Source organism: Ambystoma mexicanum, chromosome 3p (genome assembly GCF_040938575.1).
Source record: "Ambystoma mexicanum isolate Mex_15411 chromosome 3p, UKY_AmexF1_1, whole genome shotgun sequence".
Taxonomy (NCBI): Eukaryota; Metazoa; Chordata; class Amphibia; order Caudata; family Ambystomatidae; genus Ambystoma; species Ambystoma mexicanum.
In genome coordinates this window covers 589874317-589888714 of record NC_090925.1, presented here as the reverse complement: position 1 = coordinate 589888714, position 14398 = coordinate 589874317, and the positions used below count along the sequence as shown (strand labels likewise).

General features: G+C 41.9%; 1 protein-coding gene across 1 annotated transcript in view; it reads left to right on the top strand.

Annotated features, from left to right (window-relative positions):
• The window catches only part of LOC138580641 (adenosine deaminase-like), a 540146-nt gene that overhangs the window by 476674 nt on the left and 49074 nt on the right, over positions 1 to 14398 (top strand). Inside the window, exons 7-8 of the mRNA XM_069651342.1 lie at positions 3149 to 3220; positions 6566 to 6667. Coding sequence (XP_069507443.1) covers positions 3149 to 3220; positions 6566 to 6667 — 174 coding nt within the window. The remainder of the gene's footprint in view (positions 1 to 3148; positions 3221 to 6565; positions 6668 to 14398) is intronic.

Here is a 14398-nt window from a genome sequence, read left to right as displayed (position 1 = left end):
TAAAGAGCGCTGCACATGTTTAATTTCATTTTTGGCAATAGTAAAGAGTGGTATTTTAATTAAATTAAACTTTGTGAAAAGTGAACCTCATGCAAAGTCTATGGTGTAGTTAATATTTTTTTATGTTTTAAGGAACTGTATCATTTTGGCATTCAGGGATTTTTGTGTGTGACAGACATTTTGAAATGTTCATTTGTCCTGTGTTCTATTTGCTGGGGACTGGAAAGCAAAAAGGCACATGTGGTTGAATCCTAGATCTTTTGTTACTGTTTATTCCCCAAAAAGTGAAATATTTGTATTCAATATTTGTTTTGGTGCCATGGAGAATGTGACATGTCATGTAAAGCAGTGTGAATAGTAAATAATTAATACAAATATATTCTTTCTATACATCGGCCTGATTCTTGGCATAACATTGCTAAAGGCAGAGAGATTCACTGGTTCTAGATGAGTCACAGACTCATAGGGCTAGATAGAACGTACAGGTATCATGGTGTGGAAAGTCTGATTGAGCGGGGGTGCGAGGAGCTCCCTGTATTATCAGGGCCCATAAATATATCTCACATAGGTACTGCTCAGTGTTCAAGCTCCTAGGAACGCATTGTGCCAGACCTAACAAATGATGCCAATGCAAAAACAGGTCTGCAGTATTTATCTTCAGTGGCTGTCCTTCAACCGATACGGAAGAGCTCTACTCTACAGGATAATCATATGCGCAAGGTGTGATCTGTCCCCACACAAGGTCTCCTCCAGCCAGGAAGGAACTGCCTCAACTATCAACCGCTATTTGCACTACACATGGGGGATTAAGTTAGAGAGAGCTACCTTTCTAGTGTACAGTTGTCTGGTATGTGCGTTACTGTTTATTCTTTTACACCAATTGGTATGATATCTGGAAGGATAGTGTAGTAATAACAAGTACTTTATATTTTCCTTACAGAACAAACCCCATTATCAAAATCTAGAATAAATATATACATTATTTTCTGATAGGTTACCATTACAAGTCCAGCACACTCCTACTGTACCTCTTTCGAAATATCCCTAGTGGAAATGGGACAAATAGCATCAATTAGGGTCCCTGACTGCTTTACATAAAATCAAAGGCTACTTTGGGAACATAAGAAAAACCACAGATCCATAGATCTTTATATTTGACAAATGTGGCGGTGGTAAATGGGTTCTATAGGTCAATCACTAAGTACATAGTGTGCACTGGTTTTGTGCTGATTTCATTTTTCAAAACAATCACACCCTAATATTAAAGTGTTTGGAATCATGAGCCATATGTACTCTTTGGGGGAGCCTAAGAATTGGGATGCGAGGATAAAATGTTTGTGACATCAGTCACTCTATATATGAATGATGTCTCCCAATGTTTATGAATTCTAAGCTCCCGGGGGCTGTTCTTACCATCAGTGTAGTATTACTGCCTCATGCAAGATCCATGAATCCCTCCCCCTACACTTTACATGATTGTGTAAATAGCATTTCTCATTGGGTTTATTTATGCACAGTGTATTGGACGAAAAGTGGGTTTTTCAGATTTATTGGTATGGCCACCTAATGATTTCCAAGTTTTATGCAAAACAGACAGATTGAACACCATAACATTATTTTATTGTTTGCTCTTCAGGATTTGGAATACAAATTTTAATAATGTACTATATCCTTGTCTATTAACCAAATACCTACAAACAGTATGATATTGTTTGCAGTACATTAAGTAGAAGGGCTGATAAACACCAAAACACAGCTGGGTGGGTACTTGTATAACCCTCCATCATTTGGCGTTACAAACTGCTGCGCACCACACACTGGGGCTCATTTACAAAGAATTTAACAATAGTAACCCTGACCTACTCTTGATTTACTCATGGTGAGAGGCTGTCTGATTCACAAAAGGAGTTAGCAGGGGTAACTGTGACTTACTTCTAACTTACTCGTGAAAAGATTAGAGTGATTCAGGGGTTACTACCACTCAACCCTTTACTAATCGTCCCTCCCCCAGAATTACTCATAGTAACTTGGTTGTGAATCTGCGCCATTATCTACAACAAACTTGAAAAGCTGGAGGTCATTTTGGTTTGTTCGCTTTTTGAAGGGAAACAACACGCCGCTTCCACGCGGCATGTTAAAGATTCGCTCATCAAGACTTAAAACACAGAACTGCGCTTCTATAACCAACTACATGCGTCCAATGGGTTTATAGTCATTCCATCGACAGCCAAAGCATCTAATGCCATACCATCTAAAAAAAGCATCTAAAAAAAGCATTTAAAGCATTTTTAAAAATGTTTTAATGGGGGGTCTTCCCCCAAACCCTCTTTTTCTAACCTTTAAAACCCATTTTTATTAAATTAAACCCTTTACCATCTACAAAAAATGCATTAGAGGCTTTTTTAGATTCTTTTTTTTAGATGGTTTGGCTGTTGATGCTTTGGTTATCGATGCAATGACCGGATACCGTCCAACAATGCATCCTAGCACCACAGGCACACAAGGCTCGACTATGGATACAAATGCCTCTGTGATCCGGGGAATTAACAACTAGAAATAGATCAACACATAGTGCTCGGGGTAGTCCCAGTCTGCGTGCACCAACACAACAAACTTATCTTGCACCTTCCGTCTCATCAAATCCCCTCCCCCTCTGTTTCAGATCCACCAGAGTACCTGCTGCCTATACAAACTGCAGCAGTGAGCTGGATCAACATAGTAACACAGCATCAACATGAGGCCCACCCACACACATTCATTTGCGTTGATATGTGTTGTGGCCCTGTGGGTGTGCAGTTATAATGTCGACTGCAAAAAGTCGAAAACAAAAATGTCAAAAAATAAATAAATAAAAAATCAAATGTGTTTTTTTTTATTTGTATGTTTTTTGGGGTTTAGCTATTAAAAATAAACAGGGGATTGGGGGAACCCCCCATTAAAAAATAAATAAATCCACACACTGGGACAAACATGCATTTACTTGCCATTTTTATCTGGCAGCCCATCATTAACGAGCAGGACTAGACTTCCATGATTAGGTGGAATATTCTTTAAGTTAGAAGGTACTGTACGATGTTTGAGTTCCTTTTTGGGCAATTGTCCTTTTGAAGATATATAATAAGGTAATTGTGTATGTTTCCTTTCCCAGGAAGCTGTGAAGAATGACATCCATCGGACTGTTCACGCCGGTGAAGTCGGGCCACCCTCAGTGGTGAAAGAGGTAAGTCATCAAAGAGTGGATTCATGCGCTGCGGCCCACAGTGAAGGTGTTCCCTAGCACCACACTGAAACAATTAGTAGATAAAATAATGCAAAACAAAAGGGTGAAAGAATTCCCGTGATTGCATTGTGCTGCCTTCAAACCTCCTGCAGCACTCAAATCACTCAGGATTTTACCAACATGCTTACTATAATATGCAAAGATCACATCTGTATTTTTACATTTCCTCTATTTTCTATTTCTTGTTCTAAACTATTGCAGCAATGGGTGCTAGAAATGACTCAAAAACAGATACGTTAACCTTTTGCCTTTATTTGAATGACAAACAAGCAATGGGAATACGGTTTTCACTGGTGGGTTTTGACGGTTGGGTGCCATATTGCCAAGGCTGATTCAGGTGTTCTGTGGGCCCGTGGGCTTCAGTCCTTCCTCCATACAACGGATCAGCCGAATTGGCAGAAAACAGTCACTCACAGTCTGAGATCCATGGCATCCCACACTTTCTTTTGGCTTGTGCTGCCTCTTTCTTGGTTGGCGTTGGCATCTGAATGTGGCATTGGAACACCTCGACTCTCCTAACGGGTACCCCGGCCTGCTGTCCCTAGGTCCTTTGACATGGTTGGGCGTCGGGCAGTTTGCTCAGATTGGCAGACCCCAGGCCTGCCATGCTGAAGGTAATGAGCAGATTCTGCTTGTAGGGTATCAATGCCTTGGCTATGTCAAATCCAGTTTAGCAGCTTGCGTAGCAGTCCACACTGAAAACCCTGACTTGCCTCAACACCTCTGCCATTAGTAAACAGCCACAACCTATGTACAGATTTGGTCTAGCTGGGCAGACCTCGAGTCTCCCGCAGTCTATCTTAAATCACCGACGGCACCCACGCATGTGCCTGACCTCTGGGTTGCTTCCTGGGGCTCAGCCAGCCCTCCTGAGCCCTAACCCGGCAGAATGCACACACGCCTCTTAAAGTAAACTCTCAGAATGTCCCAATACATGGACTTCGGTCCCCAACGGTGTTCCAACCACAAAGCCCCTTGAGGCCATACAATTGTGGAAAGGGTGCTATATAAATGATGACTACAATACAATTGTCAAAATAGTTTGACCAAAAAACACAGATTTTTAATGTTGGGTCGGTGCCACAAACCTTCGACTGTTCTGAGATGGAAAGAAGTGACCTTCAGACCTAAGGCAACTTGTACACCCATATAAGGCCTGGAAGGCTGGATTGCAAACTTGGATCAGGAAGGGGGGTGGAGGGGGCTCACACCACTAATAATAATAATTTGGCATTTATATAGCGCTACGAACCCTCAGGTATCTGAGCGCTGCTTACGGTGTGTGGTGCTCATTTATCGACCTCAGAAGGATGAAAGGCTGTGTTTGGCCCCACCGGGATTCAAACCTGCGTTAGCAGACTCTGCACTGATGTCAAAGCGAGCGCTCTACTCGCTGTGCCCCTTGACCGCATTGACAAATGACCACATTGACAAATGGCTGTTCAGTCTCCCTGCCCTAACCCCAGGTGTCCGACATATGCAGTGAGCAAAATAACCTATTCCGGCATGACCACCCAGGGGGCAGTGTCCACCTGCAAGACCTAGGGACCAATTATCAATGGTAAGGTCTTGCCCTACAGCAAACAGTAGATGCATTTGAGGGTAGGTCCATCAATTCCATAGTCCAAGAAACAGGACAAAAGCCCACTGTGATCAGTGGCATCCAAAACACTGGCAAGTTGTTAACGCAAGGGTTTTGAAAGAATGCTGGAAAGCATTTTCCCAATGTGTGTGCGCCCACATCCTGTGTCAAGAACGAATGTGTTTGATGGATGAGGCCTGCACGCGGCACTGCATTTCTCTCCCTTAATGGACTGCATCCTCATCTCTCAAGGTGCTGTGGATAGAAGAATACAGAATAGTACTCCAGTCAGTGGAGAGCGATTCCAAATGATGCCACGTCTCAAAGCCGCTTCCTGCTTTCAGTCATAGGGTGCAAAGAACCGCTAGCCGAGTGCAGAACTCAGCAGCATAGGAGAAGCATATTCCCTGTCCAGCAGACTGAAATGGGGCCATACTGTAGACAAACCGGCACACTGCCCCCACCTCCCAGCTCCTTTCTCACATAGCGTCCCAGGGTCTAGAGTTTACAACAAGAGATCCACTTGACTACTTATATTTGAAAACTGTGCACTGAACCTATTTCATATAGTCAGTTTCCAGATAGTGATATTAAGAGACATGTGAAATGGTCATTAGTGACTATTTAAACATTTCCTTTGGGTCAGTTTAATTCTCTGTGCTGGTGCGACAGTTAGAGAGTATTTCGAGTGCATCTGCAGAACCCTGACCTATAAACATGCTTATGGGTCTGGGTCCTCCAGGTGAACCCCGACACTCACTAAGCCACTCTCTCCATTGAAATGATTCACAAAGGATCAAGTAATTGGCAAATTGATTTCATTTTGTGAATCTAAAGTGAGTGATGGTGCTTACTTGAACTGAACAAGTCTTCATTTTGCATGTATCTCTTGGATTTTGTATAGCTCTGGCACACTAAGGGGCTGCTGATTCACAAAGAAGTTGCCGTTAGTAACGCAGGCTTACTCTTACTCCTAGAGAAAAATGTATTGATTGACACAGATCCTATGAATCAAATGGTCTCTGTCCAGGTGTAACTCGAGGTTAATCCTGGTAAGTTCTTTGGGAATCTGACCGAATATTCACCGAGGGGAAAGATTAGGATCGGGACATCAGACAGATTGAGATACATCCAGGTCCTTGGCAGAAGACATCATGTTGTATGCATGATCATTCCATCTATCTATATTCTTGCATTAATGGTGTACAGTTAATTTAATGAATATGCATATTTATAGTACAAAAAAGATATTTAATAAGGACAAAATAACAGAAAAAGTATCAAAGTCAGAAAAGCATATGTAGACGATGCTCTTCCTGCTCTAGCATAAAAATGGAGGGATTTTAACTTAATGAGAAGGCGTCATTTCGAAAAGTGTGGTTTTTCAAGTTGTATTTTATTACTTTTTGAAGCATTTTGGTGTGTTATGTATTTTATTATATTGACCTGAGTTACATGTATGCTATGATTTGTCGGATATCGTTTGATGTAATTCTCTTTCTGAATAAACATATTTGAAGAAGAAAAAGTATTAAAGGCAGCCTCTGGATGTTATTACACTGTTTTGAAACTCTACAAATTATGAAATTGTTTTTTTTTAATTGAAATGTTCCATATGCAGAGAAAATAGCACAGTACATGTTTTAGCCAGAGATTGATCTCTCTTTGACATGTCTACATCATGCACTTGTCTTCTATTTTAGGCTGTTGACGTTCTCAAGGCAGAGAGAATTGGACATGGGTACCACACTATCGAGGACCCCGTTCTCTATAAAGAGTTGCTGGAAAAGCGCATGCATTTTGAGGTATGATCCTTCACAGTCAAATGCCCTCATGAGTTTGGCAGTAGTGGGGGAAAAGGCGATATTTGGAAATGCTGCCTGTTCCACCACTCTACTCTACAGGGAGTTTTTCATCCATATAGGAAAAGGTATGACCTCCACTTACAGTGGTGGTTGTGACCTAGGTGGCGTTGCTGCGTGTATTAATTCTGCATACCCATAATATTGTCCATGCAGACTCCAAAATGGCATTATTTAGAGCCCTAAATAATGTGGAGAATGGCCTTTGCCACTTTCAGTAACAGTATTTCAGTTTGTTGAGTAACAGTAGTTCGCTTTGGCAGTCGTCGCCAAGCATTCAATTGAGGTAAAGGAGGTCCAGAAATCCAGGTAGGTTTGTGTATAAGTATTTAGTCATACAAAAGGCCCTGCAGTCCAGGATGAATCTGATCACTGAACAATCACTCAGCCCTATATACACTTTGTCTTGGAACCTTTAAAAGGTTCAAGGGTACCAAGGTAACCTAATAACATGTTTTTCTTACACTAACCAGCTGAGTGGCAACAAGATAAACAAATACTTCTTTGAACGTAGCCTTAGTCAGAAAATGTTTATATTTACAGTTAACTGCCCCAAAACATGTTTCTTTTTCAGTTAGCAGCAGTATGATTAGAAAGATGCATTTCTTACAACTGGTAATAAGCATAGCATTAAATATATATTCAATGAAAAAACTTGGCTAAAGGAACGTTATGGTTAAGTTGCACTAATAAAATCCTATGAAATTCAATGAAAAACCTTTGTTAGAGGGGCATTATGGTTACAAGTAAAACCGGAAAACCCCAGAAATTCGCCAGTTATGGTAAGCTTTGCAACCAGAACTCGCGCCACCACGTGCACTGCTAGGACTAACACCCAGGACATCAAAGATCACATCACAAATGTCATTGATGACATTACTGATGACATCACATACCTGGGCCACTTGTTTTTGTTCACTGACATATATAGGCCAGGTGGTTTTGATCACTGAGATTCAGAATATTAAAATTGAAAAAGGTGCTATAAATCTAGACGTTAACCTTGTCATATGTTCTTCACGTACTTTCCTTGGGGTTTGGTCTCAGCTCATGGTGCACATACATGGGGAAATGAGCAGGCCTCAAACACACGATTAATTTGTATACATGAAGATAAACTTTAATGTCATTAACATGTTCTGATGATGCTGTTTCTTTCTTCCTTACTTTAGTTTCCCTGTATGTGCCTCTGATTTGTATGCATTGTGGTTCTTCATATGTATTGTTTGTACCAGCACAAGTGTTGCAAGTCTTGAATCGTTTGCTATTTATTACATGTTTAACATTACTCAAAACTCTGATAAGGTAGCATTCATTATTGTACTATCCAAAATTACAAGATTATAAATAGTGTACTTCTATGGTGTATGCTGCAGTCATTGCCCATGTTTATATATGATTAGGTTTCTGTATTAACAACAACACTCCAATACAATGATGTTAGATGAGTACATTCTTTAATAGATTAGGTAGTTCATGATAGGTCTCCCAATCACCCCTGACATCTTGTTACCAACAATATAAACACCACTCCTTGTAGGGACTTTTCATCAAAATGTATTTCATATGTGATGTCATCTATGACATTTGTGATGTCAACTTTGATGTCCTGGGTGTTAGGGCCTCATTACACGGATGGCGGTGGACCAAGGTGCTATTAGCACCTTGGTCCATGCCGGTAAAATACCGACACCGCCTTGGTGGAAAGGGGAATTACCGCCCTATTCCAAGGTTGGTGGGGCGGTAATTCCCCCTTCCCCAGTCCCATTTTTGCCCCATAGGGCATAATGGGAATGGGGAAGGTGCTAATTACGGCACCGCAAATTACGGTACCGTAATTAGCTCCCTGGTCCCTTTGCGGGTTGGTTTTTCACGCCTGCAAAAAGCAAGCGTTAAATTCCCCAACCCGCAAAGGGACCTCGTAGTAAGGCAGTAAGGGTTTTTAACGGTACCGGTAAAATACTGGTACCGGTAAACCCTTACCGCCTACCGTGTAATGAGGCCCTTAGTCTTAGCAGTGCACGGTGATGGCGCAAGTTATGGTTGCTTAGCTTACAATAACTGGCAAATTTGTGGGGTTTTTTCGGTTTTACTTGTAACCATAACATCCCTTTAACAAAGGTTTTTCAGTGAATTTCATAGGCTTTTATCAGTAAAGCTTAACCATAACGTCCCCTTAACAAAGTTTTTTCATTGAATTTCATAGGTTTTTATTAGTCCAACTTAACTATAACGACTCCCTTTAACAAAGATTTTTCAGTGTATTTCATGGGTTTTTACCAGCACATGCTATTCTCCTACAACTTACTAATATCATACCTACCCAATATAGCAATATTTGTGTCCAATTTACAAAGTGTCACCTTAAGACTCTGCCATTTCCAACCTTCTAGAATCATTTTTAACACTTCTATACACTTTTTGCAACTATTTCAACTAGTTTTGCATCCGTAGACGTCTACGAACAACTGACTTCATTGAGGACCTTCCGGACAGTGCCACATGACCATACGCTGGCGCACCGCATGATGGCTTGTCCGAGAACCCGTCCGCACTTCACAATAAGATCTGTGCTTTGCGGGCAGTTCGGAACTGCATTTTCTACTGATCTAGGAACTTTTAACTTCAAAATTTCCATTGCACACATCCAACACCTATTCCTACTCATTATCCATTAACTATCTAGTACACAGTACATACTTTTAGCAAAACTGCTATTTATCTTAAAATGGCATCAGCTAATACCATCCCTCCTCCACAAGAGCCACCGCCACTGCTGTAATAAAGGAGCATGAGAAACACTGCCCCTACCTTAGAAATAACACACGCAACATTTTCCCCTGCCCACCTACCCCTCCATATTAGTGTTTGGTGGCCTCTTCCCTCATTTCCCTCCCCACCTTCCGTTCTTAGATCTCTTGACAAAAAGAAAATACACCCAAAAACAACAGAAGAAATGTTCCTTTAGGAACCACCTTTCACAGTTAAAAAATAGAACAAAAAAAACTTATAGACTCATCTACTTTATATTTCTCAGTAAAGTACATAGACTCAATAAGATTTTCAAACATTTCCATTTGCATTTTGTGTTATGCTAATGGGAATATTGTAGCATTCATCCTCCCTTCCAGGGACTGGAACGGTGGATACCAGCCTGGCAGCCCAAGTTATCAGCCCAAGCGAAGCAAGAGTGGATAACGAGGTCTCTGACCATTATCTCCCCATTCCAGCCCCTGTAATGGGGGATGAAGTCCTTTAGCAACCTATGTTCCCTAAAGCGGGAATCCAGGGTGCTAAAAAAAGGATTTTTCTTCCTACACCGGGACACGAAGGAAAATCCTTTTCCAAGATGGCCACCATGGAAAGGGAAAGCGGGGTTCCATATAGGGCCCCTCTTCGCTTTCCATGGCAGCCTGCAGAAGGCAAAAAGAGAACTCTATGGCCATATTACCACAAGCCCATTTTTCTTCCTTTTCAAAACTATCCCAATTTCGAATAACTTTACCACAAAACCAGTCCCAGGTGGACATGGCAACCTTAACCCCATGTGTTGTCCCTCGTGGCCATGGCCAGTAGCCAGATTGTCCAGATCATGACCTTATTCCATGACCCACACAATTTGGCCACTGCCCATGGCCCCAGGCTACACCTCAGTCACCAAAGGTATATCACAATTTTTTTGTACCTACATAATGACACTTGTCAAAAAATAAAACACAGGCACATTTGCAAAACCATGCTTTCAGGTACTTCTCAATGCTCCTTACACAAGTTTTGTGGAAATCCACCCATGTTTTTTTTTTTCGAAAGTGTCAAATGTATGCACATACAATCATCATATAACCTATCCCCCACTTGACAAAATCCATTCAGGCTTTACGAAAACATTTATATCTAGATCTACAATCGTTTTGCAAACCTTTGTGTATATTTGTCAAATGGCACCACATTTATAAGCCTTTACATTATTTTGGGAGCCCCCCCTCTAATATTGCCCACTGTTGACAAAATCCCGCCAAACTTCAGGAAAACATTTATATCTGTATGTATTATCAGTTTGCCAAAGATTTGTCAAATGGCACCTCATTTATAAGCCTTTACATTATTTTGAGACCCCCTCTAATTTTGCCCCCTCCTGACAGAACCCCACCAGACTTTGCAAACAAATTTGGGATCAGGACAGGAATATATTTGCAAAATTCCATGCAGTTTCATTAAGTGGCGTCAAAGTTATAAGCCATCCAAGAACTGCTTTTCAACAACCCTGTAATGTAGAGGTGTACGCGAACTGCAAAGGACTGTCCGCAAACATCTGGACCGTTCGCTGACTTTTGCAGTGAAAAACACCAGTTTTCTTGCTTCTTGCAGCCATATTCCATCCCATCCTCATCAACCCTCACCTCCCCAGTGATTATTTGATAAGGTTGACAAGTGCAATGTTGTTTTTTTTAAATATTTTTACTGCGGTGTCTGCGGACACCGACTGCTGTCCGCGAATCCAAGATGGCGTGTGTTTCCAAAAATCTAACGCACCTCACCCTTCACTCCAACCAATCAGCGAACACGTCACGTGTCCGCGGACATGGCGCAAGCCGATTAATCAATCTGTGTCCTGTCCACTGAGCGGACTTTAGTATCACTAATTTTTTTAGACCTGAACAAACCTCACCAAACTTTGCAAAAAAATTCTGAGTGGGCCATATACTTTTTTTTCCAAAGTTTGGTGAGGATTCGTCCAAGGGGAGGGGGGGCAAGTTATAAGCCACCCAAACAGTGCTCTTCTCATGGGTTTAGCAACTTAACCATAATTATATGGCCGCTAGCGCAGGCCATGGAATATATATATATATTTTTTACATGGCTGAAATACATTTAACCTTTCAATTTAAAGAATGATAAAGAGGATACAAAAGAAATTATTTTCAATGTTACACTAAAAATAATCAAAGTACAGATTGAGTTCATTTAAAAAAAGTTAACATTCAATATTTACAACAACCTAATCTAATGATACTGAAATCCTAAAACATATATAAAGGCATACAACTTCCAACCAATGCATAATCTAGACAGATCAAGGTCTATATACATAATTGCCAATTACTTTTCAAGTTTCAATGCCTCAAAAAACTTAATAGTAGCTATTCGAACAGTATATATAACATGAATCTATTTTCCTGCACACCCCCCCCTCCATACAATTCACCTCATAGCCCGTCCGACACAAGGACAACGGGATAATTGGTAGGTACCATAGAAAATGGCTAGTTAATTAGAGGAACTTCGTTGAAGGTAAACAATCTCAAACATAGACAAAGGGATGGAAAAGGATCAGCATATATATATATATTAATGTAATTATGATTAGAACCAAAGTGAAGGAACCAACCAATCATGACGGGAAGCATCCTGAATATAATGTATAAGTAGGACAAAAGATGTATATGCCTTGGAAATAATATAAAAATCATTTAACATTGGCCTCCTTGCTTGTAAAGTGGAGGAGTAACTCTAGGGAAGATCTGGAGGTGTCTCTTCCCCATTAACTCTAAACTTCTAGTTTTATGGTGTGGAAAGTGGCGATAACATAAGTATCAACCCAGCGACTACCAATCTTTTACTGCACCACCAAACTCATCAGGTGGCCCTTATAGGCGAAAATAAAAGAAATTTGTTTACTTGAACCATCAACCTGGCCTGACCGTAAGGCATTTGTTAGAGTGTAAAGCTTTGGACACTGTCTCTAAATTACCACTGGAAAGAGAAAGGTGGTAGCAACACCTGATTAGGTGTAGAAAAGGGTACAACGTTCATTTTTCGCCAGTCACTTTTTGGATGGGTTTTTTGCAGAAATTTGTATTTTGAAAGAAAACATCGAAAAACATAGGTGGGATGTGCAGAAGGCTATATAAGGGCCGGGAATTGAGTTACATTAATAGGGGAAAGTGGTATTTCGGGGGAACCCTCCACCCCCAAAGAAAAACAACATTTTTCGATGGGTTTTGTCAAAACAAATATTTTGGCCAAAAAAAACCATCAAAACAATGACAGGCGAAAAATGAACAAAGAACCAGAAAAAGTTAACAAGCACTGGCAAAGTCAATAGAGTTTAGAAATCATATGTCAAGTGCAACCATAAATGCCCCAATCAGGCCATCCTACTCCTAGTAAGGTCCACATATGCTAAGGCATAACCCCACTTGTGCCAAGTGCAGCCTCATATACTGCAACAATGTCATCATAAAACTTCTTTAGTAACCGTATGTAATCTATTGCGCCACATGCCCATGCACTGCCACCGAATGCCCAGTGGTCCCTCAGATGCCACAATAGTGCCATCATAAGCCCATTCATGTAATCATATGTAAGCTTGACTTCAGAGTTAAGCTTTAGTGGCTCAGTGCTTTCTGTTCACCAATAAAGGTCTCACTGATAAATAAAAATAAGTATTTCCATTAACAACAGCAGCCATTGCACTTGACATTAGGGGATCCTGCACCAATGAACTTTCCAAGAGGCATCAGGGGGGCCGGCTCAAGTAACGTCACACCAGTGGTAGAAGTGTAGCGAAAAAGTAGTGGAACTGTGGTCTCGGCAGGGAAGAGTGTAGGCGGGAGCTTAGTGCAACATGTAGCAAGGTGTTGCAGCCGGGGCATTGGAATAGTCTAAGTGACCAGTAACTAAGGCTCCTATTACAACTTTACACTTGCACAGGGACATGAATGGACAAATCCTCTATATAGAATGGTGAGAATGCTCGTAAAAAGTAGGGGAATTGCAAACAGATAAAAGTAGTGGAACACCGTTCCCGCTACTTTCGATCACTGCGCCACACCATGATCACCGCACAGCGATAGATGGGACTATTTCAAGTTATAACAATCATTAGTACCCGGCGAGAGTCAAGCAGAATGCAACACGCATTCTGGTTGGCTCTCGCCGGGTCCTTACCCGGCCGAAGCTGCCTTGTCCTCGGCGGGGGGGCGTGGCAGACCCCCAGCCAATGAGGAGGCTCGAAGCGGGGCCATCCCCGCTCCGAGCCTCCCCACTGCTGAGAGGCTGCCTCCGCCCCCCGCTGGGGACTCCAGTAAGCTTTTTTTTTTTTGTTTTCCTTTCCCTCCCTCCTCCCTACCCCACCCCACTTACCTTCTTGCTCCTGCGTCCCTGGTGGGGGACGATGGCAGCCTCCAGCAGTGTGGAGACTCTGCGCCTCCACACAGCTGGAGGCTTCCATTGTCCCCTGGCAGGGACAAAGGTACGTTTTTTTGGGGTTCTTTTCTCCCCCCTTCCTCTCCCTCCCGCCCTCCCAACCCCACTTACCTTGTGCTTTTTTTATTTCGGGAGCGGATGCGCTGGGAACACTTGTGTTCCCAGCGCATCCGCTCCCGAAGGCCGCCATGGAAAGAGAAAACGGATTCCCGTTTTCCCTTTCCCAGCGGCCATTTTCTTGGTCGTAATGCCCCCGCCGCTTGGGTCATATTGCTTAATTAAAGTACTTATCAAAAGTCCGCCCTACACTTCAAACAAAAAAGTAGCGTGAAATAAACAATGGTCCAACAGGATTTTGACATCAGGGATATGAAACACCGGGGGCCAGATTACAAAAACTTTTCACCGGTGCAAGTGCAAAGTTGCATCGTATTAGCACTAAGGCAAAGTTTGCCAGCCATAGTG